General features: G+C 42.4%; 1 protein-coding gene across 1 annotated transcript; it reads right to left on the bottom strand.

The window, feature by feature from the left end:
• Positions 1 to 5: 5 nt before the first annotated feature.
• Positions 6 to 27,943, bottom strand: CFAP210 (cilia and flagella associated protein 210; the record flags this gene model as incomplete). Its single annotated transcript, XM_080689680.1, has 9 exons — positions 6 to 350; positions 5,070 to 5,234; positions 7,376 to 7,568; positions 12,129 to 12,268; positions 15,060 to 15,216; positions 21,151 to 21,344; positions 21,442 to 21,615; positions 23,688 to 23,914; positions 27,895 to 27,943. The coding sequence occupies 9 exons, from the start codon at positions 27,941 to 27,943 to the stop codon at positions 6 to 8; spliced, it is 1,644 nt and encodes a 547-aa protein (XP_080545806.1).
• Positions 27,944 to 27,977: the final 34 nt, after the last annotated feature.

Raw genomic sequence — 27,977 nt, 5'->3', positions numbered from 1 at the left:
AATTTTTACCATGTAAAACCCAGCCTTTTTTTAGACTTCTGAAAATCATTATATTTTGATCCCTGAGAGTTAAAAAAAGGGAGCTGTACCCCAGTAATATCGTTTGCTTGATAGCTTGGTCTTAATCCACCTCTGTCCACTAAAGCTGGTCCACGGCCACCTCCAGGTCCTTCCTGTACTGCTTTTACAAGAGGATAGATATATTTATTTGTTGGTGTAGATTCAAGTTCAATTACTTCTCTGGCATAATTCTGAAATTCTTTCTCCTTTTCAGCTGCAAGAGTTTCAGTAAGTCTCCAATAGTCTAATTCTGCTTGTTTTTCTTGTTTTGCATTAAACTTATTTTTGGCCTATTTGAAAAAGAAAAATACAATTTAATATTGGTTAAGAACATCAACCTTCTAGATATATGTAGAATTTGAAGGTGTAGGTACAATTTCTTAAACTCATTGATATTCTGCACATTCTGATTTGACAGCTATATGCTGTCATTGATTTCAGAAACTCTCCTGTACCTCTCAGAAGTATTCTCAAAGTAGCTCAGTAAAATTTACCTTAATTAAGCCAGGCGTGGTGGTTCACGCTTGTAACCCCAGTACTTGGGAGGCTGAGACAGGAGGGTCACACAGATTCAAAGCCAATCTCAGCTACTTAGTGAGGTTCTCAGCATTGTAGGAGACCCTCTTTCCAAATATATTTTTTAAAAGACCGGTCTGGGAGTGTAGCCCAGAAGTAAAAAGCCTCTGGGTCCATTCCCAGTACCACATTAAAAAAAAAAAATCCATTAGCCCTGCGTGGTGGTGTATGCTTGTAATCCTAATACTTGGGAGGCTGAGACAGGAAGATCTGGATTCAAGCCTCAGTTACTTAGGCCCTCTGCAACTTAGACCATTTCAAAAGAAACAATAAAAATATGGATGAACATGTAGCTCAGAGGTAGAATGCCCCTGGGTTCAATCCCCAGTACTGCAAAATAATAATAATAATAATAATTATTATTATTATTATTATTATTATTATTTACCTTAATTACTAGCCTTATGTAATTCATCTCCAAAAAACAATAAAGCAAAATAGTTAAATGCACAAAATTTAGACTAAAAGGCAACTAAGCTTGGAATCCTTTCTAAACTAAGAAAGGGGAGAGAGGAGAGGAAAGAGGAAGAGAAGAGGGAAGGAGGAAGAAGAAAGAAAAAGGTTCAATACTCCGTACCATACACACACACACAAAAAAAACTGACAAGTTGTTTACAAAATATACTGTTCAGGCCAAGCATGGTGGCGCATGCTTGTAATCCCAGCATTTGGAAGGCTGAGACAAGAGGATCACAGTTTGTGCCAAGCCTCAGCTACTTAGTGAGGTCCTTTGCAACTCAGACTGTTTAAAAATAAAGAATAAAAATAGGGCTGGGGGAGTAGCTCAGAGGTAGAATGCCCCTAGATTCCATGCCCAGTACTGCAAAAAGAAAAAAAACTAAGAGTACACAGCCAGGTGTGGTGGTGCACCCTTATAACCCCAATACTTGAAAGGCTGAGACAGGATTGCAGCTTCACCTTAGAGGTAGAATGCCCTTGGGTTTGATCCCCAGTGACACCTCCAACTCTATTTTATTTTTTATTTTGAAATAGAGTCTCACTAAGCTGGGCATGATGGCACACGCTTGTAATCCCTGCGCTTGGGAGGCAGAGACAGGAGGATCGCGCAGGTTCAAAGCCAGCCCCGCACGCTAGTTTAGGGGACCCTGTTTCCAAATAAAAACCTAAAAATAGATCTGGGGGTGTAGCCCGGAGGTAGAAGGGCTTCCAGGAACCCCAGAACCACAAAAAAAAAAAAAAAGAGAGAAAAGAAAAGACATAGAGTCTCACTGAGTTGTCAAGGCTGTCCTTGAACCCACAATCTTCCCAAGTACTAGGCTTATAGGCATGTGCCACCATGCCTGGATGCTTGCTGGTCAATTGATGGGTGTGGGTGTGGGTGTGGGTGTGGGTGGTACTGGGGGTAGAACCCAGAAGCTTTCCACCTCCGGGCTATACTCCCATACCTATTTTATATTTTATTTGGAAACAGGGTCTCACTATGTTGCTGAGAGCCTCACTAAGTAGCTGAGGCTGGCTTCAAACCTGTGCAATCCTCCTGTCTCAGCCTCCCAAGAGCTGGGATTACAAGCGTGCGCCACCACGCCCAGCAAGGTCAATTGATTTTTAAACCAGAGTAATTCATTGTTAGAAAATATATTTTATCAGATAGTTTTGAAATAATTGAATATTTGTATAAAAATGTACTTTGATCCTTACTTTATATCATATGAAAGGTAATTCAAAAGAAATATTACTAGACTTCTAGAAACAAGACAAAACTACTTTATTTTCAGGTAGTACTGGCGATTTAACCCAAGGGCCTTCTACCTATGAGCTTCATCCCCAGCTCTTATTTTTATTTATTTTTATTTATTTATTTTGTGTATGTGTGGTACTAGGAATGAAACCCAGGAGCATTCTACCTCTGAACTACACTCCTAGCTCAATTTTTATTTACTTATATTTTTTATTTATTTATAATTTTTGCAGTACTGGAGATGGAACCCAGGGGCATTCTACCCTCAAATGACACCCCAACCCTATATTTTATTCTTTACTTTGAAATAGGGTCTCACTAAGTTGTGGAGGGCCTCACTAAGTAGCTGAGACTGTCTGTGAACTGAGATCCTCCTGTTTTACTCTCACAAATACTGGGATTAAAAGCATGCACCACCACGCCCAGCTTATTTTTTTATTTTGAAAGAGGGTCTAAGTTGTGAAGAACCTTACTAAGTAGCTGAGGCTGGTTGTAAACCTGAGATCCTCTTGTCTCAGCCTCCCAAGAACTAGGTTTACAAGCATGCACCACTACGCTCAGCTTATTTATTTATTTTTGTGGTGTTGAAGATTAAATCCAGAGATTTTCTACCTTTGAGCTCTGCCCCAGCATTGTTTTATTTCTTATTTGAAACAAGTCCTTACTATGAGGCTGGCCTTAAACCTGCAATCCTCTTGTCTCAGCTTCCCAAGTATTGAGATTACAAGTGTGTGTACACCAAGCCTTGTTATGTATATTTTAACACAATAAATATTCAATTTAAGTTTGGTATGGTGACTCAGAACAATCCCAGTACTTGGAAAACTGAGAGAGCAGTATCACAGTCTTGCAGCTAGCCTCAGCAATTTAGGATGAACCTCAGAAATTTACACCCTGTTTTAAAATAAAACATTTAAAAAACATCTGGAGAGCCGGGCATGGTGGTGTCAGATGTGGTGGCACATGCTTGTTAATCCCAGTATTTGGGAGGCTGAGATAGGAGGATCATAGGTTCTTGGCTAGCCTCATCAACTATACCTCTGCAGCTTAGTGAGACTGTGTTTCAAAATAAAAAATAAAATAGGGCTGGGGGTGTAGCTCAGTGGTATAGTGCCTCTGGTTCAATCCCCAGTACAGATGGAAGGAAGAAGGAAAGAAGGGAGGAAAGAAGAAAGGAAGGAAAGAGGGAGGGAGGGAGGAAGGAAGGAAGAAGAGGGAAAAAGGTTTGAATAGACACTACCCAAAATAAGTCATAAAAATGTCTAGAAAAGACACAAAAAGATGTTCACCATCTTTAGCCTTTATAGAAATTCAAAGTAAGCCACTAGATATTGCTACATTAGAAAGTTAACATTACAGAAGGACAATACCAAATTTTGGCAGGGATATAGAGCAACTTGTGCTTCTACATAGGGCTGGTAGGCATGGATAATGGTGCTGCCATTTTGGAAGAAAGTTTCATTACAAATGATTTGATGCCAGATCCTCTACTCATCTTTTAACTTATGTGCGTGCGTGTGTGCGTGCGTGTGTGCATATGTGTGTGTGTGTTACTGCATGTGGAACCCAGGGGCTTTTCTACCTCTGGGCTATACTCCCAGACCTATTTTTATACTTTATTTGTAAACAGGGTCTCACTAAGTTGCTGAGAGCCTCACTAAGTAGCTGAGGCTGGCTTCAAATCTGGGTGAACTTCCTGTCTCAGCCTCCCAAGAACTGGGATTACAATTGTGTGCCACCACACAAGGCCTATTTATTTACTTATTTACTTACTTACTTATATACTTACTTAGGTACTCAGTGGTACTGGGGATGGAACTCAGGGGCATTCTACCTCCAGGTTATATACCCGGCCCTGTTTTATATTCTTTTTTTTTTTTTTTTTTTTTTTTTTCTTTTTGCAGTACTAGAGATTGAACCCGGAGCATTCTACCTACAAGCTATACCCCCAACCTGATCTTTTATTCTTTATTTTGAAACAGGGTCTCACTAAGTTGTGGAGGACCTCATTAAGTAGCTGAGGCTGGCTGTGAATCTGTGATCTTCCTGTCTCAGCCTCCCAAGTACTGGGATTACAAGCATGTGCCACCATGCCCAGTTTATTTTTCTAGTTTTAAAACAGGGTCTCACTAAATTGTGGACGGCCTCACCAAGTAGCTGAGGCTGGCCTTGAACCTGAAATCCTCCCATAAGTACTGGGATTACAGGGGTGCACCACCATGTCCAGCTCTTTTTCATTTTTTATTTTGAGTCAGGGTCTGACTAAATCACTCAGGCTGTGCTCCTCCTGCCTTGACCTCCAGACTAGCTGGGATCACTGGAATGCAGCAGTGCACTGGCCTCTGCCCTTCTTCTATTAATGCTGATAATAGTTCTTACCTCAAAATGGAAACACATTAGATTCCAATCAACCTGAAAACTAGCATGAATTCTGTATTACATATTTATTTATTTATTTATTTATTTATTTATTTATTTATTTTTGGTGGGTCTGAGGATGGAACCCAGAGGCATTCTACCTCTGAGCTATACCCCCTGCCCTATTTTTCTTAATTCTTTATTTAAAACGGTCTCACTAAATTGCAGAGGGTCTATTAAGTAGCTGAGGCTGGCCGAGAACCGCAATCCTCCTGTCTCAACCTCCATAATGCTGGGATTAGAAGCGTGTGCCACCACGCCCGGTTCTGTATTACATATTTTTTGATAATTATTGTAAATATTTATTAATAATTACCATTTGTAGAATATGGGCATCTTGAACTTCCCGAAGTTCTTTATCAGCTCTGTGTTTTTTCTCCTTTTCAAGCTCCGAGAAAATCTGATCTGCTTTCAGGATAGCCAACAATTGTTCTTTGGATTCTATTTTCTTTTGCTTTTCTTCTTCTTCTTTATCTTTCATCTGCAATTTTTAAAAGCAAAGAGAAAAAGTTAAAACTAGTTTTACCTTTTTTTTTTTTGGTACTAGGGTACTTTTCTACCTCTGAGCTATACCCCGGCCTTTTTTTTTTTTTTTTTTTTTTTTTTTTTTTGCGGGTCTGGGGATGGAACCCAGGGGTATTCAACCTCCAAGCTACACCCCCTGCCCTACTTTTTATTCTTTATTTTGAAACAGGGTCTCACTGAGTTGCAAAGGGCCTCACTAAATAGCTGAGGTTGTCCTTGAACCCTGATCCTCCAGTCTCAGCCTCCCAAATGCTGGGATTACAAGCATGCGCCACCAAGCCCAGCTTCCGGCCCTATTTTTTATTCTTTATTTTGATACAGGCTCTCATTGAGTAGCAAAGGGCCTAAGTAGCGAAGGCTGTCCCCCGAACACCGCGATCCTTCTGTCTCAGCCTCCCAAATGCTGGGATTACAAGCATGCACTACCACGCCTGGTACCAGTTTGTGTGTGTGTGTGTGTGTGTGTGTGTGTGTGTGTGTGTGTGTGTGTGTGTGTGTTAGAGAGAGATACTGGGGATAGAACCCAAGGGCAATCTACCTCTGAACCCCTCACCCTATTTTATTTTTAATTTGGAAAAAAGGTCTCCCTAAATTGCTGAGGCTGCCCTCAAGCTTGCATTCCTCCTGTCTCAGCTTCCCAAGTACTGGGATTACTGTGCTACCACGCCAGGCTCAGTATTTATTTATTTATTTATTTATTTATTTATTTATTTATTTATTTATTTTGGTGGTACTGGGGTTCCTGGAAACCCTTCTACCTCCAGGATACACTCCCAGACCTATTTTTATACTTTTTCTATTTGGAAACAGGGTCTCTTAAGCCAGTGTGGCTGGCTTCGAACCTTTGCAATCCTCCTGTCTCCACCTCCCAAGGGCAGGGATTACAAGTGTGCGCCACCACACCCAGCTCAGTTTAAAATTTTATGTGTGTGTGCATGAAAATGCTACTGAGCTTGAACCCAGAGGCATTCTACCTACAAGCCAGTTTTTATATTTTTGAAATGAGGTCTCACAAGGTTGCTGCAAGTCTCACTAATTTGCCAAATTTGGTCTTGAACCTGCAGTCCTCTTGTCTCAGCCTCCCAAGTACTAGGATTACAGTCATGCACCACTGCACCTGGCTAAACTTTCCAATTCAAATGTCATGATGGTCACTGGGCTTAGCTGCACACTCTTGTAATCCCCAAGCTTGGGAGGCGGAGACAGAAGGATCGCTCAGGTTCGAAGCCAGCCATGCTGGCTTAAGAGACCCTGTTTCTAAAAAAAAAAAAAAAAAAAAAAAAAAAAAAAGTATAAAATAGGTCTGGGAGTGGAGTGTAGCCCGGAGGTAGAAGGGCTTCCAGAAACCCTAGTACCACCAAAAAAAAAAAAAAAAAACCAAATGTCATGATGGTAACATAGGAAGTAAATTTCTTCAGTAGATTAAGAGATATCAAAATGTAACTGCATAACTTTTACTTCGTTTGTCTTTAAAATATTTAAATAAAGCCGGGCATGGTGGTGCATGCTTGTACTCTCAGCATTCGGGAGGATGAGACAGGAGGATCCCTGTTCATGGCCAGCCTCAGCTACTTAGTGAGGCCCTCTGCAACTCAGTGAGACCCTGGTTCAAAATAAAATATAAAAAATTAGGGCTGGGGATAGCTCAGAGGTAGAATGCCCTTGAGTTACATCCCCAGTACCAAAAAAAGGTAAAAAAAAATTTTAAATAAATAGTATATTAATTAAATAACAATCTATATATTAAAATGCTTCTAAAACAGAAGGTTATTATTTTGCATCTATAAAATTTTTTTTTTGCTGGGTGTGGTAGCACATGCTTGTAATCCCCACGCTTGGGAAGCTGAGACAGAAGGATCCCACAAATTCGAAGCCAGCCTCAGCTACTTAGTGAGGCTCTCAGCAACCTAGTGAGACCCTGTTTCCAAATAAAATATAAAATAGGTCTGGGAGTGTAGCCCAGAGGTAGAAAAGCCCCTGGGTTCCACCCCCGGTACCACACACACACACAAAAAAAAAACTTATTTTTTTTAGCATGTGCCACCATACCTGGCTTAAATTTGACTTTGTTTTACTAGTTATGATTTAAATGCTTACCACAATGGCTCTGTGTTCTGCAATTGCTTTTAAATCTGCTTGGCTTTTTTCATGTTTTTCTTTTTCTCGTTTCTCCCATTCAGCCTCAGCTTCTGCAATATCTCTAGCAATAATCATATCTTCGTTATCAAGTTTCTCTTTCATTAGTTCACTCAGGAAGTTATTTATTCTTTCTCTCCGTTCCTCCATTAGCCTGTAAAAATTAACAATACTTGTCAAACTTTACGAACAAATTTGTAATGGAACCATTACAAGGAGTCATTTTATTTATTTGTGTGTGTGTGTGTGTGTGTGTGTGTGTGTGTGTGTGTGTGTGTGTGTGGTACTGGGGGTGGAACCCAGGGGCTTTTCTACCTCTGGAACCTGCGATCCTCCTGTCTTAGCCTTCCAAGTACAGGGATTATAGGCATGTGCCACCAGGCCCAGCTTACATTTTCTAGTCTTCTCCACAATATAAGAGAAGACCCTTTATAGCTGGGTGTGGTGGTACAGGCCTGTAATCTCAGTATTTGGGAGGCTAAATCAGGATGATCGCAGGTTTGAAGTCAGCTTCAGAAATTTAGTGAGGCTCTCAGCAACTTAGCAAGACCTTGTTTCCAAATAAAGAATAAAAAAGGCCGGGCATGGTGGCACACGCTTGTAATCCCCGCGCTTGGGAGGCTGAGACAGGAGGATCACACGGGTTCGAAGCCAGCCTCAGCTACTTAGTGAGGCTTTCAGCAACTAAGCAAGACCCTGTTTCCAAATAAAATATAAAAAAGGTCTGGGAGTATAGCTCGGAGAAAGCCTCTGGGTTCCACCCCTAGTACTACCAAAAAAATAAAAATAAAAAATAAAACAGGGCTGGGTGTAGCCCAGAGGTGGAAGGCCCCTGAATTCCATTCCTACTAAAGAATAAGAAAGAGAGAAGACTTTTTACATTTATTGTTTCAAATGGAAATTAATTTTTATAACTATAAAGTAACATATATTCTAAAAATCCACAGAAAGTAGATGTATTGTATGGGGGAAAGGCATTAAAATTCTCTACACTGGAAAATAATATTAAATATTCTATTAGAGTAACTGCTTAATCCAACCTTGGAGGCTTAACCTACAAAAGCCCTTTTAAAAGTAAAACCTAAACCTGGCATGATAGCACGTGCCTCTAATCCCACTGCTTGAGAGGCTTAGAGAGGTGGATTGCAAATTCAAGGCCAGATTCAGTAACATAGCAAAACTCTGTTTCAAAATAAAAAATAAAAATGGGGTATAGCTTGGAGGTAGAATGTCCCTGGGTTCAATCCCTAGTACCAAAAATAAGTCAGTAAGTAGGCTGGGCATGGTGGCACATGCTTGTAATGCTAATACTTGAAAGGCTTAGATAGAAGGAACAGGAGTTCGAGGATAGCCTCAGCAAGCAGATTTATCAATCTAGTGAGAACCTGTTTCCAAATAGGAAATAAAATAAGACTGGGGTTATACTCTGTTATACTCTGGAGGTTGAAGGACCCTGATTTCCACCCTAGTACCACAAAAAAAGTAAATAAATGTAAAATCTAGGGAATAATGAATGAGTTTTATCAAAATTTTGAATAACCCAGGCGCGGAGGCACACACTTGTAATTCAAGTATTTGGGAAGCTGAGACAAGAGGATTGTGTGTTAATAGCCAGCCTCAGAAATTTAGTGAGGCCCTTCACAACGTAGTGAGACCCTGTTCCCAAACAAAAAAATAAAACAGCAGCCGGGCGTGGTGCACATGCTTGTAATCCCAGCATTTAGGAGGCTGAGACAGGAGGATCACGGTTCACAGACAGCCTCAACTACTTAATGAGGCCCTTTGCAACTCAGTGAAACCCTGTTTCAAAATAAAGAATAAAAAATAGAGCTAGGGGTGTAGCTTAGAGGTAGAAGGCCCCTAGGTTCCATCCCCCGTAATGCAAAAATAAAATAAAATAAAATAAAATAAAATAAAATAAAATAAAATAGGGCTGGGGATATAGCTCACAGGTAGAAGGCCCTTGGGCTCCATCCCCAGCACCACACACACAAAGAAATCCTGAACACATCCACCCTCTCACTGCAATGTGTCTTGGAATTTATATTCACAGCACTTGGGTGACTTGAACTGTGTATCTGTTTTCTTCCTTGAAGAGTTTCTTGAGCTTCCACGTGGTGGTGCGCACCGTGATCCCAAAACGTGGGAGGCCTGACAGGAGGTTAGGGATCAAAGCCAGGTTGGCGATTAGTGAGCCTCTCATCAACCTAGTGAGACCCTGTTTCCAAATAAGATATAAAACAGGAAGTATATAGCTTGAAAGTAGAATGCCTCTGGGTTCAATCCCCAGTACCAAAAAAGAAAAAAAATTTCCTGAGGTCAAGGACTGGATGAATTATATAGTCTGGGGCCAAATCCAGGGGAAGTATGGAATAAATCCTCCAAATCTAGCCAGGCATGGTGCTGCACGCCTGTAACCCCAATACCTGGGAGGCTGAGAGGACAATTACAGGTTCGAAGCCTGCCTCAGCAACCTAGTGAGACCCTGTTTCAAAATAAAATTAAAAGCTGAGCATGGTGGAGCACACCTGTAATCCTAGGACTTGGGAGGCTGAGACAGGAGGATCTGGGTTCACGGTCAGCCTCAGCTACTTAGCGAGGCCCTCTATAACTTAGTGAGATCTGTTTCAAAATAAAGTATAACATATAGGGCTGGGGGTGTAGCACAGAGGTAGAATGCCCCTGGGTTCCATCCTCAGCACCACATACCAAAAAAAATAAAATAAATAAAATAAAAAAAAATAAAAAAATTAGGGAGAGAGAAACTTCCAAATCTATGAGCCAAAATAAAACTTCCCTCTTTTAAAATTGATTATCTAAGGTATGTGTTATTGTGGTGAAAAGCAGACCAACAACAGAGAGTATATTTTTTTTTCATGATTAATCTAGAGAATGCAATTGTAAATGAGGTGGTCAAGAAAAGTCTCAATGAGAAGGTGACATTTCCCAGTACTTGGGAGGCTGAGACAGGATCACAGGTTTAAAGCCAGCCTCAGCAGCTTGGTGAGGCTCTCAGCAACTTAGTGAGACCCTGTTTCCAAATAAAATATAAAATAGGTCTGGAGGTGTAGCATGGAGTAGAAGGCCCCTGGCTTCCATCCTCAGTACCACAAAACAAATAAAAAACAAAAGAAAATATGACATTTGAGTACAGATCTGCAAGAGTTAAAGGAGAGACTAAAATGTTCTCTGGAAGAGATCCTTTCCTGGAGAGTGTATGAGAGAAGTCTAGTGTAGGTGAGAAAAGGGGGCAGGATGTCGTAGCAGAGGAGAGCTAAGCCACCAGGTGCGGTCACTGGGAATGAGGGCAGCGTAGTGAAGACTCTCTGAGAAGAGACCACCAGAAGTTCTGCACCAGGAATAGCATGATCTAGAGGAACACCCTCTACTGCAATCCTCTCTCCACCCCATCCCAAACCGCTCACTCAGGCAGCAATGACCTATAAATCTGAGGGGTACTTCATTTGTGAAATCACATTTAATTCCTCAGTTTCCTTTTCCTTTTTTTCCCTCTCCCTCTAGTACTGGGGATGGAACCCAGCAGCATTCTACCTCCAAGCTACACTCCCAGCACTATTTTTTATTTTTTATTTTGGAACAGGTAACCGAGGTTGGCAGGAACCTGAGATCCTCCTGTCTTGGCCTCCCAAGTACTGGGATTACAAGGGTGGGCCACCAAGCCTGGCTTCCTTTTACATTTTTTTTTTCCAGGGCTGGGGCTGGAACCCTGGGCCTCACACATGCTAACAACTGCTCTACCACTGAGCCACACAGCCCAGCCTCAGTCTCCCTATTGACCTAACACTGGGGACTGCTCCCTTCTCACAGAAACTCTCCTTCCTAGATGCTGCTCTGATCTCCTCCAATCCATCTGACCTTTAAATCCACTTGACCTTTAAATATGCAGTTCCCCGGGGCTCATTCCGCCTTCACTTCTTAAGTAGTCACTCTCAGTGAGCTCTCCTGTATCCACAGCTCTGACTGCTCTATCTTAGTGGCTCATGAGGCCTTCTTCAGCTCGTATCCATTTCCTAGAGCAGACCAGTATTTTCAACCATTTATCAGAAAGATGTCCTTGAGTATCCCACGGCGTACCTAGTCTTTATTGTAAAGAGTATTCTCATACTATAATTCTTTTTCCAATACTGGGATGGAACCCAGGGGCATTGTACCTCTGAGCTACACCCCCAGACCTATTTTTTAATCTTTTTTACTTTTGAAACAGGGTCTCACTGAGTTGCAAAGGCCCTTGCTAAGTGGCTGAGGCTGTCTGGTCTTCACCTCCTGAATGCTGTGATTACATGCGTGTGTCACCACACCCAGCCTAATTTTTCTTTTTTTTTTTTTAGTAATGGGGATTGGAGTTAGGTGCATTCTACCTCTGAGCTATACCCCCAGCCTACTTACATATACATGTGTTTATGTATGTATGTTTGTATGAATGTATGTATGTCTGTACGTATGTTCATACTGGGAATTGAACCCAGGCACATTCTACCTCCGGGCTATCTCCCTAGACCTTTTCTATTTTAAAGCAGAGGCTCACTAAGTTGCTGAGGCTGGCCTGGAACTTGTGATCCTCCTTTCTTAGCCTTCCATGTACTGGGATTACAGGCATGCACCACCATGCCCAGCACCTCATATCACAATTTCTGATTTATTGTAAAACAATTTCAGACACCTTATTAATCCTACAAATTATTTTAAGTCCCACCTCTGTGTTTCAGCTTCTTTTTCTTTCCTCATTTGTGCAAGACACTTTTTTGCTTTGATAAACTTTCTAATCTTTTCATCTTCCTCCTCCTGCTGCTGCTCCTCTACAGCTTTGATGACATCTTTATCGTGCATGTGTTCCTTGGGGAAATAGATACACAATCTTACTACAAAGAAAAGCACGTTTAAACATCTCAGTATCCAACAGGAATCTGTCACGTGGCACATCTTCTCACCTAGTTATTTCTCTCCTTGAAATTTATCCCAAAGAAATGGTCAGAATGTGAGGCATGGTGGCCCACACCATGAAATTCCAGCACTTGGGAGGCTGAGTGAGACAGGGGGATCACAGGTTCAAGGCCAGTCTCAGCAATTTAGCAAGACTCTGTTTCAAAATAAAAAATAAATATAGATATGGCGGTTCATGCCTGTAATCCTGGTACTTGGGAAGATGAGAAGGGAGGATCACAGGTTTGAGGCCAGCCTCAGCAAGTAGTGAGACTCTCCTCAACCTACTAACACTGTTTCAAAATAAAAATAAAATAGGGCTGGGGGTGTAGCTTGAAGGTAGAAAGCCCCAATTCAATCTCACTAAAAAAAAAAAAAAAGAAGAAAAGAAAGAAAAAAAGTGCCTCAGTCCGTGTTTACTCTCAAGTGAGTATGCCTGCACTTTAAGCCTCTAATTGATTATGCTACTATTATTTTGGGCTTCTTATTATATGTTTTTTAGTCCTCTCCTTATAAGAGAATCTTTTTTTTTCTTTTTGTGGTACTGGGGATGGAACCCGGGGCATTTGACCTCTGAGCTACACCCCCAGCCCTATTTTTTATTCTTTATTTTGGAACAGCGTCTCATTGAGTTGCGGAGGGCCTCACTAAGTAGCTGCAGCTGTCTATGAACCGTAATCCTCCGGTCTCAGCCTCCCAGATGCTGGGATTACAAACATGCGCCACCACACCAGCTGAGAGAATATTTTTTAACTTAAAGAACTGATTCAGAAATATTTATCAGAACCCAGCATGGTGGCGTATGCTTGTAAACCCAGCATTCTGGAGGCTGAGACCGGAGGATCGCGGTTTGTGGACAGCCTCAGCTACTTAGTGAGGCCCTTTGCAATTCAATGAGACCCTGTTTCAAATAAAGAATAAAAAATAGGGCTGGGGGTGTAGGTTGGAGGTAGAATGCCTCTGGGTTTCATCCCCAGTACCGCAAAAAAAAAAAAAAAAAAGGTTCTAAACAATAGATGAGTTGGATGTGGTGTTTGTGCTTGTAATCCCAGTACTTGGAACCCTGAGAAGGAGGATCAGAGGTACGAAGCCAGCCTCAGCTACTTAGTGAGGCCCTCCATAATTTAGTGAGACCTGCTTCAAACTAAAAAAATAAAAATTAAAAAATAAGGGTGGCGCACGCTTGTAATCCCAGCATTCGGGAGGCTGAGACCAGAGGATCGCAGTTCGCAGACAGCCTCAGCTACTTGTCTGCAACTTAGTGAGACCCTGTTTCAGAATAAAGAATAAAAAATAGGGCAGGGGATGTAGCTTGGAGGACAAATGCCCCTGGGTTCTGTCCCCAGACCTGCAAAAAATAAATAAATAAATAAATAAAAAATAGGGCTGCGAGTATAGCTCAGAGGTAGATATCCCTGGGTTCAATCCCTAAGTACTACCAAATAAATAAATAAATAAAATAAAACAATAGACGAGACAAAATGAAAAGAAACAAAAATGCTATTTACCAGGTTGGTGGCGCACGATTGTAATCCCTATATCTGGGAGGCTGAGACATGAAGATCACAGTTCACAGCCAGCCTCAGCTATTTAGTGAGGCCCTCTGCAACTTAGCGAGACCCTGTTTCAAAAAAAAAAATAAAGAGTGCCGGGCGTGGTGGCGCACGCTTGTAATCCCCGCGCTTGGGAGGCGGAGACAGGAGGATCGTGCAGGTTTGAAGCTGGCCTTGCTGGCTTAAGAGACACTGTTTCCAAATAAAAATATAAAAAAATAGGTGTCTGGGAGTGTAGCCCAGAGGTAGAAGGGTTTCCAGGAATAAAAATATAAAAAAATAGGTGTCTGGGAGTGTAGCCCAGAGGTAGAAGGGTTTCCAGGAACCCTAGTACCACAAAAATAAATAAATAAATAGAATAAAAAATAGGGCAGGGGGTATAGCTTGGAGGTCGAATGTCCCTGGGTTCCATCCTCAGACCCACAAAAAAAAGAAAAGAAAAGAAAAAGTAAAAGAAAAATAGAAACAGGGTCTCACTGAGTTGCAGAGGGCCTCACTAAGTAGCTGATATGCCGGTATTGGAAAATTGTTTTATTACTAATTTCCAAAATGTAAATAGTAGTCAGAGCCTGGGTGCCGCGCAGGCACTCAGGCAGGGAGGGGGCGGCAGCTGTTACAATGCAGAGCTCCCCTCAGTCTTTGCCCTTCATTCTAATGATTAACCTATAGTAAAAGCCTCAGAGTCAATTGAAGCCTTTAGCCCTAAACTATATAGAGGCCATCAGTGCCTCTGTCTCCCTCCTGTCCTCTGTGACCTGGCCTGGGAGTAAGAAAGGTAAACTCTGTGTGTGGCTTCAAAGCGCCCTAGTTGATGAGCAACCAATACTGCCCAATACAATAAAGGCAAAGGCCAGGTAGATGACTGACCCCTGCACTTAGTGAGTGCACTGTCTGGAGACAAAGAGGCACCACCTGCTGAAGGAATAAGTTACTAGCCCATTGCCTTGGTAACGCTGATAAGATACCAATACAAAATCTATTTAAAGGCTGGGGTCCCAAAAAGGGGCCAGAGTTCCCTTTCCGGGCTGTCCAGCATGTGGGGCAGCATGCTGCTTTTTCCTTCTCTATTTCCTACTGATTTTGTAATAAAGACTTGTTAAAGCCGCACCAACCTGCCTATTAGTTTTAATTTTTTTATTCAACAAACTTACAAAATATAGTCTCCTGCTTTCTTGCATCTCTTCCTTTTTCTTTCTTAGTTTTCTTTTCATTTCTATTTCATATAATAAATTCTGTCGCTTTATCTCCTCGGCATCTTTTTCTTCGTGTTTTCTCCTTCTTTCTTCTTCCTCTTCATGCTCCTTTATTCTAAATTAAAAACATAAGCACAGCTGAAAGCAAAGCATAAAATAGTACACATTTAAAGAAACGAATTAGATTCTAACCTGGGGTGATTTGAAGCTGTAGGAAAGAATTTGTGAGTTTCTTTGAAGAATAGACATTAAATAGCAATGACTAAAACAAATTCAAACAATCCAGAACTGGACTCTCCCAGGTGCACCACTGGTCTCTTGGAATTTTTCTGCAATAAACCCTAGGTTTCACATGTGGTCTCTGGGCCTGTTCCTTGACCTTCCCACAACCTCCCCCACTGCCCTGGCACAGATGGGATGCGGATGTGACCGCCAAGTAAAAGAATCTATCCTGCCAGGGATGGTGGTGTATGACTGTAATGCCAACGCTTGGGAGGCTGAGACTGGAGGACCACAGATTTGAGGATGGCCTCAGCAATGCCACAAGACTCAGAAACCTAGTGAGACCCTGTTTCAAAACAAAACAAAATAAAGCAAAAATGTATAGAGTGGGGGTGTAGCTCAGAGGTAGAATGCCCCTGGGTCCCATCGCCAGGACCTTTTGCCCCAACACAGAGATGAAGTTAGAGAGGACCAGTCCCTGATGTGCTCTGTAGGCCACGCATTTCATGGTCTGATACAATTTGGGATGAGATTATTTGGGCAAAAGCCATATTTTAATTCTATTTTTCTTTTCTTTTAGGTCCTGGAGATGAATCCCAGGGGCATTTTACCTCCAAGCTATACCCCAAGGCCTATTTTTCAGGGTCTCACTGAGTTGTGAAGGGCCTCGCTAAGTAGCTGAGGCTGTCCACAAAGTGCTGAGATCCTCTGGTCTCCGCCTCCTGAATGCTGGATTACAAGTGTGTGCCACCATGCTCGGCCCATATTTTAATTATTTTCATCACAAAGAAATGCAAATTACAGGCCACAATTCTCTCTCTCACTTCGGGACTTTTTTTTTTTTTTTTTTTTTTTTGGTGGTACTGGGAATGGAACCCAGGGGCCTTCTACCTCTGGGCTACACTCCCAGACCTATGTTATATTTTATTTGGAAACAGGGTCTCTTAAACCAGCTGAGGCTGGCTTCGAACCTGCGCGATCCTCCTGTCTCAGCCTCCCAAGTGCTGGGATTACAGGCTGTGCCACCACGCCCGGCTCACTTCGGGGCTTTTAGCACACTATGTCCTCTGTTTAAAGTCCTCTACACCTCCACTCTTGCCTGTCTTATTCCTGCTGATTCTTCAGAATTAAACACAAGAGCCAGCCTCTTCTGAAAATCCTCGTCTATACTGGCTCACCATTCCACGTTTCCACACACCTTTTGCATTTACTTGCCAAAAGATTCATCATAGTATTCTAATTTTTTTCTGTTTTTATTTGATACAATATATATATATATATATATATACATATATATATATATATATATATATATATATAATATTTTGGGGGTGGTACTGGGGATGGAACCCAGAGGCCTTCTACCTCTGGGCTACACTCTCAGATCTATTTTATATTTTATTTGGAAACAGGGTCTCTTAAACCAGCTGACGCTGGCTTCGAACCTGCGCAGTCCTCCTGTCTCAGCTTCCCAAGCGCGGGGGTTACAAGCGTGAGCCACCACGCCTGGAGATGCTTTGTAATTTTACATTATATTGGGGCATAGAGTGTTAGAAAAATATATGCACCCAGCTCTTGTTGCCTTCCCCACTGGCCCCCCCATACCCTCACCTCCCCACAAGTTTTTGAAATCAAAATTGGCAATTTTGTGTAATAATTTCTTTTATTTATTTATTTTTATTTTTATTTTTATTTTTTTACAGTACTAGGGATAGAATCCAGAGGCATTCTACCTCCGAGCTACACCCCCAGCCCTATTTTTTTTGTTCTTTATTTTGAAACAGGTCTCACTGAGTTGCAAAGGGCCTCAGTAAGTAGCTAAGGCTGTCCGTGAACCATGATCCTCCTGTCTCAGCCTTACAAATGCTGGGATTACAAGCGTGTGCCACCATGCCTGGTTTATAGCATTATTTCTACTATGCATTCTTTTTCTTTCTTTCTTTCTTTTTTTTTTTGTGGGTCTGGAGATGGAACCCAGGGGCATTCAACCTCCGAGCTACACCTCCTGCCCTATTTTTTTTATTCTTTTTTATTTATTTATTTATTTATTTATTTATTTATTTATTGTGGTACTGTGGGTGGAACCCAGGGGCTTTCTACCTCCGGGCTATACCCCCAGACCTATTTTATATTTTATTTGGAAACAGGGTCTCACTAAATTGCTGAGAGCCTCACTAAGTAGCTGAGGCTGGCTTCGAACCTGTGTGATCCTCCTGTCTCAGCCTCCCAAGTGCGGGGATTACAAGCATGCGCCACCACGCCCGGCTTATTCTTTATTTTGAAACAGGGTCTCACGAAGTTGCGGAGGGCCTCACTAAGTAGGAGCTGAGACTGTCCGCAAACCGCGATCCTCCTGTCTCAGCCTCCCGGATGCTGAGATTACAAGCGTGAGCCACCACGCCCGGCTCTCTACTATACATTTTTTTTTTTTTTTTGGTGGTACTGGGGGTGGAACCCAGAGGCTTCCTACCTCCGGGCTATACTCCCAGACCTATTTTATATTTTATTTGGAAACAGGGTCTCACTAAGTTGCTGGAAGCCTCACTGAGTAGCTAAGGCTGGCTTCGAACCTGCGTGATCCTCCTGTCTCAGCCTCCCAAGCGCAGGGATTACAAGCGTGCACCACCGCGCCTGGCTCTACTATACATTCTTTATGACTCCTTCAGCCTCCTTCCCTTCACTAACTGCCCCAGCCATTCCCCTGATGTTGCCCTTCTTTGGTCAGTTTCTGCACCTCCTTTCCTAGACTTCCTGGGGAAGACTGCATCATATTCTTCATTAGTCTCAATGGCTAGAATAGTGGCTGACAAATGATGTCTTTTCAACAAACGAGTGAATGAATATACTTTTTTTTTTTTTCAGTATTGGGAATGGATCCCAGGGGCTTTCTACTGCCGAGCTACATCCCCAGGCCTATTTTCTATTCTTGATTTTGAAACAGGGTCTCAGTGAGTTGCAAAGGGCCTCCTCACCAAGTAGCTGAGGCTGTCCACAATCTGCCCATCTCAGCCTCTCAAATGCTGGGATTACAAGTGTGTACCTCCCAGCCTGAATATACTAAGAATGAATGAATAAATAGCCTATTTTGAAACTTGGCCTTTTAATACAGTTTAACTATTCAAGAAAGAAGAACAAGCCAGGCCTGGTGGCACACACTTTTAATCCCAGCCTTTGGGAGGCAGAGACTGGAGGATCCTGGTTCACGGACAGCTTTAGCTACTTAGCGCAGCCTTTTGAAACTCAGTGAGAACTTGTTTCAAAAATAAAAAGACTAAGCCAGGCATGGCGACGCACGCTTGTAATTCCCCTGCATGGGAGGCGGAGACAGGAGGATTGCACAAGTTTGAAGCCAGCCTTGCTGGCTTCAGAGACCCTGTTTCCAAATTAAAAAAATAAAATAAGATAAAAAAAATAAAATAGGTCTGGGAGTGTATCCCAGAGGTAGAAGGGTTTCCAGGAACCCCAGTACCACACACACACACACACACACACACAAAAAAAAAAAAAAAAAGACTAAAAAATAGGGCTGGGGGTGTAGTTCAGAGGTAGAATACTCCTGGGTTTCATCCCCAGTACTGGAAAAAAAAAAAGGCTGAGAATGTAGCTCAGTGTAGAGTTCCCTGGGTTCCTTCCCTAGTAATAAACACATGCACACACACACACACACACACACACACACACACACACGCATGCATACATGCACACATATACTGATGGCTGATACAGCCTAGAAGTAGAGGAATTTACGCTAGTTTCAAAGTGTGATGAACAAAGATGTCCATCTTTGATGAACTAAGGCGTTCATCACATGTTGAAACCAGTGTAAATTCCTCTACTTCTTCCTTGCAGTGGTCTCTGTCCTTGTGGATGGGGGCCAAGTGTTATTATCTCTGCTGTACTCTTTTTTTCTTTTTGTGGTCCTAGGTATAGAAGCCAGGGACATTCTACCTCCAAGCTACACCTAGCCCTATATTTCATTCTTTATTTTGAAACAGGGTCTCACTGAGTTGCAGAGAGCCTCACTAAGTAGCCGAGGCTGGCCAAGAACCGATCTTCCTGTCTCAGCCTCCCTAATGCTGGGATTATAAGCGTGGGCCACCACGCCCGGCTCTGCTGTACTCTTAATTGACCTCTTAATTGTGCAGGTGACTCATAGTCAAAATGCATGCCTCTCTCCGCCAATGGCTCTGCCTCTGACCTGCAAAAACCCTGATATCCCTACACTGCCAAATAAAAAAATTACAATAAATCCAAAAGTTCCTCTTCTTTTTTACAAAGGACTGGAATAACTGAAGGCTACCCAATTTTCAAAATATGTGTCCTGAGAATTGACATCTGTGTCACTTAGATATTTGTGATTTTGTTTTCCTTTTTTGCAGTGCTGGGGATCAAATTCAGAGCCTCATGATGCCAAGCAAATACTCTACCACTGAGCTCCACTCCCAGCCCTGACGCTTGTGATCTCGGGAAGCAATTGTATATATATAAATGTGAAAGTACATATATATGACATACAGGTGAGTAATAAAGGCATGTAATAAAATGATGCTGCTAATTCAATTTAGTTTTATATAATGTGCATATATATGCTCAAGGGAAAAAAGTGTACCAGTAGCTCCATGTCTGAAATGGGCTGGAAGAGAGCTTGGTGAAAAGTGGCACGAGGAAATGTGTGAGGGTCATGGAAACGGCTTGGCTTAGGTGGTGGTTATGCAGCTTTATGCTCTTTAAAAAAAATAGCCAGGTGTGATGGTGCACACTTGTAATCCCAGCGCTTGGGAGGCTGAGACAGGAGGATCACAGGTTTGAAGGCAGCCTCAGAAACTTATAGAGATCCTGTTTCCAAACAAAAAATAAAAATAGATCTTGGAGTGTAGCCCAGAGGTAGAAGGCGCCTGAGTTCCATCCCTACTACTAAAACACACACACACACACACACACACACACACACACACACACACACAGAGTGTGAGAGCAAATGTGTGTGTGTATGGTGTGTGTGTGTGTGTATGTGTGTGATTAAATCCAGGGGCGTTCTACCCCTGAGTTACACCTTCAACCTCTATTTTATTTTTATTTTTTTGTAGGTCTAGGGGTGCAACCCAGGGGCATTCAACCTCTAAACTACACCCCCTGTCCTATTTTTTTTTTTCGGGCATGGGGATGGAACCCAGGGGCATTTGACCTCTGAGCTACACCCCCTGCCCAATTTTTTAAAATTCTTTTTGTGTGTGTGTGGTACTGGGGGTGCAACCCAGAGGCTTTCTACCTCCAGGCTATACTCCCAGACCTATTTTTGGAAACAGTGTCTCACTAAGTTACTGAGAGCCTCACTAAGTAGCTGAGGCTGGCTTCAAACCTGTGCCATCCTCCTGCCTCAGCCTCCCAAGTGTGGGGATTACGAGCAAGCACCACCACGCCCGACATTTTTATTTTTAATTTTGAAACAGGGTCTCACTGAATTGCAGAGGGCCTCACTAAGTAGCTGAGGCTGCCCACAAACTGCAATCCTCTGGTCTCAGCCTCCCAAATGCTGGGATTACAAGCGTGTGCCACCACGCCCGGCTCTATTTTTTATTTTTTAATTTGAAACAGGATCTCACTGTTTCTAAGTTGTGAAGGACCTCTTTAAGTAGCTGAGGCTGGCCACACAAACCTAGATCCTCCTGTCTCAGCCTCTCAAGCCCTGGGTGCACCACCACACCCAGATCCCAGTTTTTACTTTTTCTACTAAGTATTTTACCATATATGACTTTTATCCTGGGCGAAGCATATTCATTATAAGAAAAAGAGGAAGTTACAAAGACAGGCATCTGTGTATACATACTGCTTTAGATGATCCTTAGCCAGAGCCATTCTTTCTCTGTGCTGTTTTTCTGCCTTTTCTTGCTCTTCTTTAAAAGACTTTTCAATGCTGAGTTTCAATTCTTCCTCCCATTTTTTATCTGTTTTTATCTTATTCTTTTGGAATTCAATTTGGGCATCACGTTCCTTCAAAACTCTACTAAGATGAAGTCCTGACTACAAAAAAAATTGGAATATTTTAAGAAAATAATGTCTAATTTACTAAGTATGTTAAATAGGTATATGAATAAATAGAAAAAAATCCAAATAGTACATGGAAGTTTTTCACTCTTTCTGTCTGGTAAAACTGATACTGCTTTGCGCGTTCAATGGCCTTTTTTCTTTCTCCTTGTTTGTATATTTCTTCTTCCACATCAAGAATTTGTCTTTCTGCCTCAATTTCTTCATCACGCTTCTTTTTGGCTTTAAGTTTCTGTTCTTTCAGCCCCTATATATTAAAAAAGCAAATTTTTAAAATATTTATTTATTTATTTATTTATTTATTTATTTTTGCAGTACTGGGAATGAAACCCAGGGGCATTGTACCTCCTAACTACACCTCCAGCCCTATGTTTTAGGGTTTGTTTTTTTTTTAAGTACTGGGGATGAAACCCAGTCTTTATTTGTTTATTTATTTATTTTGGTGGTACTGGGGGTGGAACCCAGGGGCTTACCTCCGGGCTATGCTCCCAGACCTATTTTATATTTTATTTGGAAACAGGGTCTCACTAAGTTGCTAAAAGCCTCACTCAGTAGCTGAGGCTGGCTTTGAACCTGTGTGATCCTCCTGTCTTAGCCTCCTAAGCGCAGGGATTACAAGCATGCGCCACCACGCCTGGCTCCAGTCTTTATTTTGAAACAGGGTCTCATTGAGTTGCAGAGGGCCTCACTAAGTAGCTGAGGCTGTCCATGAACCACAATCCTCCTGTCTCAGCCTCCCAAATGCTGGGACTACAAGTGTGCGCCACTATGCCCGGTTTATGAAACGGGGTCTCACTGAGTTGTGAAGGGCCTTGCTAAGTAGCTGAGGCTGTTCTCAAACCACGATCTTCTGCGATTCTCCTGTCTCAGCCTCCCAAGTACTGGGATTAACAGGAGTTTGCCACTTTGCCTGACTTATATTTGTCTATTTCATGAATAAATCTGAGGTTACAGTTTGGAGTTAATGTGTGTCTGTGGGGGGGGGTATTCACAATCAAACCAGGGCCTTAGTCATACAAGTGTTCTCCCTTTGTACATCTCTATTCTCTCTCTCTCTCTCTCTCTCTCTCTCTCTCTCTCTCTCTCTCTCCCTCGTCTCTCTTGTCTCTCTCATGTTTTACTAGAGACTGAACCTGAAGGCATTCTACCTTCAGTCTCACCATGTTGCTGAGGCTGTCTTTGAACCTGTGCTCCTCCTGTTTCAGCCTCCCAAGTACTGGGATTACAGGTGTGTGCCACCAAAAACAGGCAAAAAAAAAAAAAAAGCATGGTGGTACACATCTGTAATTCCAGTACTTTGTTCAAGGACCATCTCAGCAAGTAGTGAAAGACTCATCAACCTAGGCAGACCCTGTTTCAAAATAAAATTAAAAGAAAAATAGGGCTGAGGGTTTAGCTCAGTGGTAGAATGCCCCTGGTTGATTCAATTCCCAGCACCACACACACACACACACACACACACACACACACACACACACACGGCTAAAGATATGAACAGATACCACACCAAAGTAGATAGACCAGTAGGAAATTAGTTTATTTAAAGATATTCACCAGTACCAGAAAATAAAAAATAGGACATGAGAAAACTTTTGGGTAATGAATATGTTCATTATCTTAATTGTAATAATGAGTGTGGGAAGCCAGGAAGGTGAAGCACACCTATGATTCCAGTACTTGGGAGGCTGAGACAGGAGGATTGCAAGGTTCAAGGACAGCCATAGCAATTCAGTTAAACTCTCAGAAACTTAGCAAGACCCTGTTTCTTTTTTCTTTTTCTTTTTGGTGTGTGTGTGTGTGGTACTGGGGTTCCTGGAAGCCCTTCTACCTCCGGGCTACACTCCGAGACCTATTTTATATTTTTGAGACAGGGTCTCTTACACCAGCGCACCTGGCTTCGAACCTGCGCCATCCTCCTGTCTCCACCTCCCAAGCACGGGGATTACAAACGTGCGCCACCACGCCCGGCTCAAGACCCTGTTTCAAAGCAAAAAGTAAAAAGGGCTGGGAGCTTAAAGGTAGAGTATCCTTGAGTTCAATCCCCAGTACAAGAAAAAGAAAGAAGAAAGTAAAGAAAGAGAGGGAAGAGAAACAAAAGCATGAAAGAGAGAGGAAAGAGAAAAGAAAGAAGGAAAGCAGATAAGCAAGCAGAGTAAATGTACAGTGCACCTGGAAGACTAATATATATGAACAGACTTTTCTTATTGGTGCACTGTAATTGCACATCACTGAGGTTCAGGGTTATAGAAATACACATCCACAGAGCACCTCATGTGCTTCCTCCCCCTTCCTGTACATGTCTGGAAGACCAATACTTACTGCATATGTGTTAGTCCAGTGTTTTACGACTTCTTGGGATCGGAAATGCATATCTTTCTTTGCCTTTCTTTCTGCACGAAGAGCTGCTGCTTCTCTTGTCAAGCAGTCGAGGCTATCCTGAATTCTTTTCCATTCATTTTGTGGAATTATGGTGACTTGCCGGAGATCTACTTTGCTAGGTAGAAGAGGTGGATATAGAACTTCATCTTCCTCACAGTTCTTTAATTCTAATAAAAATTTAAAAATAATTATTAAAGACTTTCAGGAAGGGTTTGTGTAATTTTTCTCAGAGATTTCTGTATTGGCATTGTATCTGGAAATTGTTTTCAGTATTCTTCTTTATGTGTGATACGGGGAACTGAACCCTGAGGCACTGTACATCTGAGATATGCCCCCAGGCCTATTTTACTTTTTAATTTGAAACAGAGTTTCACTAAGTAGCTGAGGCTGGCCTCAAACCTGCAATCCTCCTGTCTCAGCCCCCCAAGTACTGGGATTACAGGTGTTTGCTGCTGCACCCAGCTGATACCTGAAAACTATTTCAGATATTTAATGTACCCTTGTTATATGAAGATCAGCTGAGATTAAGTGGGGGAAAAAAGCTTTGAAACCAAAAGATATGTTTGAGTCCTTGTATGGTCATTTCCTAACTATGTGACCATGAGTAAGTCATTTAACTTCTTGGAACCCTGGTATCCTTATCTTTAAAGTTGAGGTCAATAATACCTATTTTAATAGGTTGTCATAAAAGCATTTTCAGAGTTAACCATATAATTTCAAAGTTAACCGGTGTATAAATGGATAACCTTGGTGATACCCATGGATAAATGCCATCTTTGAGGGTTGGAGACACTGTGATGACTGTACTAACTCCTGCCCCACTGAGCAGCAGAAGTACAACGTGAAGAACTGACATAGTCTTGGGGTGAGTCGAATTAGTTTGATAGCATTTGCATCTCCCTGTCGATAATTACTTCTCAAATGATCTTAGAAGTAGGACACAAGGTTTATTTGTGACTTTTTTGGTATGTTTGTGTGTGTGTGTGTGTGTGTGTGTGTGCATGCACGCACACACACACATGCTGGGGATGGAACCCAGAGGCATTCTACCTCTGAGCTACACTCCCATTTATTTATTTTGAATCAGAGTCTCACTGAGTTGCAGAGGGCCTCATGAAGTTGTGGAAGCTGGCCTTGAACCTGTGATCCTCCTATCTCAACCTTTCAAGTACTGGGATTACAAGCATGTGCCACCATGCCCGGCTATTTGTGACTTTTAGAAAAGTTCTTCAGGGGGAGCCACCTGAGACACTCTCCAGCTGGGTATGAATAAGAAAGGCAGATAGAAAGACATTCTCTGACCACAAGAGGAGCCAGTCTCGGGTGAAGCTGTTAGTATAAACTGCAAAGAAGAAACAAAAAGAGAATTTAGGGCATGATCTCACTTGTGCTAAAGTCTGGAATGTCTGTCATGAGTGAATATATTTCCTTATTTCCATATTTTGAACATGAGAGAGTATGATATTGTATGAAATCAAAGACACCCTCAGTGATACCGTGGAGCTCGTTAACAGCTCTCCTCTAAGAAATGCTCCTACCTTTTAGTCAGCTGATACTCTTATTAACAACCAAACTCACCAAGTTAGTTTAAGTGAAAAGGAATTAATTAGTCAGACATGGTGGCGCACGCTTGTAATCCCCGCGCTTGGGAGGCTGAGACAGGAGGATCGCACAGCTTCAAAGCCAGCCTCAGCTACTTAGTGAGGCTCTCAGCAACTTAGTGAGACCCTGTTTCTAAATAAAGTATAAAATAGGTCTTGGAATATAGCCCAGAGGTAGAAAGCCCCTGGGTTCCACCCCAGTAACACCAAAATAATAATTAATAATAATAATAAAAAATAATATATGTTAAAAATAAAAGAAGGAATTCATTGAAGGATGTTAGCCGGCCTGTTGCTCATCCTAGAGAGTGAAAGTCACCCTGGGAAGCAACACGTGCAAAACATGATGCCAAGCACAAGGCACTGGACAGACAATTCAGCTCGTCTGATTTACAACTTGTTCCACTGATTCCAGACACCTGAACTTTCTCCACTGCTGCTCTGAAATGGTATGTTTCTGCTGTCATTCTCTCCAGAAAATGAATTTAACATGTTGCTTTTGTTTGGAGGGGGTGGGTACTGGACATTGAACCCAGGGCATTCTAACTCTGAGCTATACCCCAACCCTTTTTATTTATATGTTTACTTATTAACTATTTATTTATTTTGCAGTACTGGGGATGAAACCCAGGGGCATTTTACCTCCAAGCTCTATCCTCAGCCCTATTTTTTTTTTTTTTTTTTTTTTGCAGGTCTGGGTCTGGGGATGAAACCCAGAGGCATTCAACCTCCAAGCTACACCCACTGCCCAATTTTTTTATTCTTTATTTTGAAACAGGGTCTCACTAAGTTGCGGAAAGCCTCACTAAGTAGCTGAGGCTGTCTGTGAACCACGATCCTGTGGTCTCAGCCTCCCAAATGCTGGGATTACAAGCGTGTGTCACCACGCCTGGCTTGGATGTTCTGTTTTTGAGCTACACCCCCAGCCCTTTTTATTTTCATTTTAAAATAGGATCTCTTGTTTCTGTGTTCTGGCCTCCAACCTGGAAGCCTCCTGTCTCAGCCTCTTAAGTACTAGGATTATAGGCATGTGCTACTGTGCCCAGCTAATTGTGCTCTTTAAATATTTATGACATGGGTACTATCTCTCTGCTTTTACATGGCAGGACTCTGCTGCTATTTCATTAGGTCTTACTGCACAAATACCCACTAGGGTCCACTGGTGGAAGAACAGCTGTCTCTCCCTCTGCATCAGGCACAGGAGGGCTATTGCTACAGATGCTCAATGACATGAAGATATTTTAGACTCCCAAGGGCCCAGTTGTTGCCATGACAACAATAGTAGCTGGGAATGTGCAGATTTAAACTGCTATAGCTGAAAATGAGACTTTTTTTTTTTAGAAGTCTCACTTATCTATGTCAGGTATGGTGGCTCATACCTGTAATTCCAGTACTTGAGCGGCCAAGACAGGAGGATTACAGGTTTGAGGATAGTCTCTGCCATTTAGTGAGACCCTCGGCAACTTAGATACTGTTTCAAAATAAAGGTCGGCATGGGTGTGGTGGAACACGTTTATTCCCAGTACTTAGGAGCTGAGACAGGAGGACTGCAGGTTCCAAGCCAGCCTCAGCAACTTAGTGAGGCTCTCAGAAGAGAGACCCTGTTTTCAACTAAAAAATAAAATGGGTCTGAGGATGTGGCCTAGAGGAAAAAGACCCCTGTGTTCCATTCCCAATACGAAAAAAAAAAAAAAAAAAGGCTGGAGATGTAGCTCAAGGTAGAATGCCCCTGGGTTCAACCCCCAGTTTATAAAAGAAAGAAAGAAAGAGGAAAAGAAAGACAAAAAGTCCCACTTATCTATTACAAAATCAAATTTTACAAGTCATCTGAATTGCAGTACCTTAAGGAGCATGACATTTCCTTTACACTCTTGCCAAAGCATTTGACTCAGAGACGGTCTCTCACCATCACTTTACAGTGGAGAGTGGGAACTGAGACATTCCCTTCAGAGACATGAGTAAAGACCATTCAGCAGCTATGCAGGAGAGCTGAGAGTGTGAAGAAGTCACTAGTATTTCCAAAAGATATTCCAAGTCACTCAGTAAATACTGAGGCTTAAGGGCCCAGTTAAAAAATCACCACCCTCTAGGGACTGGAACTGGTGGGGCTCTGACCACCAGGTCAGCTGAGCATCTCTAACATTCTGTTTCCCCTTTTCCCTCTTCCACCCATTCATCTGGAGGCAAAAGCATCTAACGAGTCCAAGGATGCTTCCTGGGGATGCTTTCACTTAGTGGAGCCTATTTCTTTTTTCTTTTGCAGTACTGGGGATAGAACACAGGGGCATTCTACTTCCGAGCGGCACCCCCAGCTCTATATTTTATTCTTTAGTTTGAAGTCGGATCTCAGTTAGTTGCAAAGGGCCTAAGTAGCGTTCCTCGGTCTCAGCCTCCCGAATGCTGGGATTACAAGCGTGCGCCACGATGTCCGGCTGGCGGAGCCCATTTCAAAAGGCGACCGAAGCCTTCACTTGACACCCTCGCCCCTCACGCCAGGCCTAGGTGCCAGAAACAATCGCTGTGGCGGAAGGCGCAGCTTAGCTCACCCGGGATCCCCCTCGCCTGTCCAGAGCGCCGTCCAAATCGCGCCAGCATCTCTGACTAGCTGCCAAGGCGCGTCCAACCCTGG

Source organism: Muscardinus avellanarius (genome assembly GCF_963383645.1).
Source record: "Muscardinus avellanarius genome assembly, chromosome: 2".
NCBI lineage: Eukaryota > Metazoa > Chordata > Mammalia > Rodentia > Gliridae > Muscardinus > Muscardinus avellanarius.
This window is presented reverse-complemented; position numbering and strand designations above follow the sequence as displayed.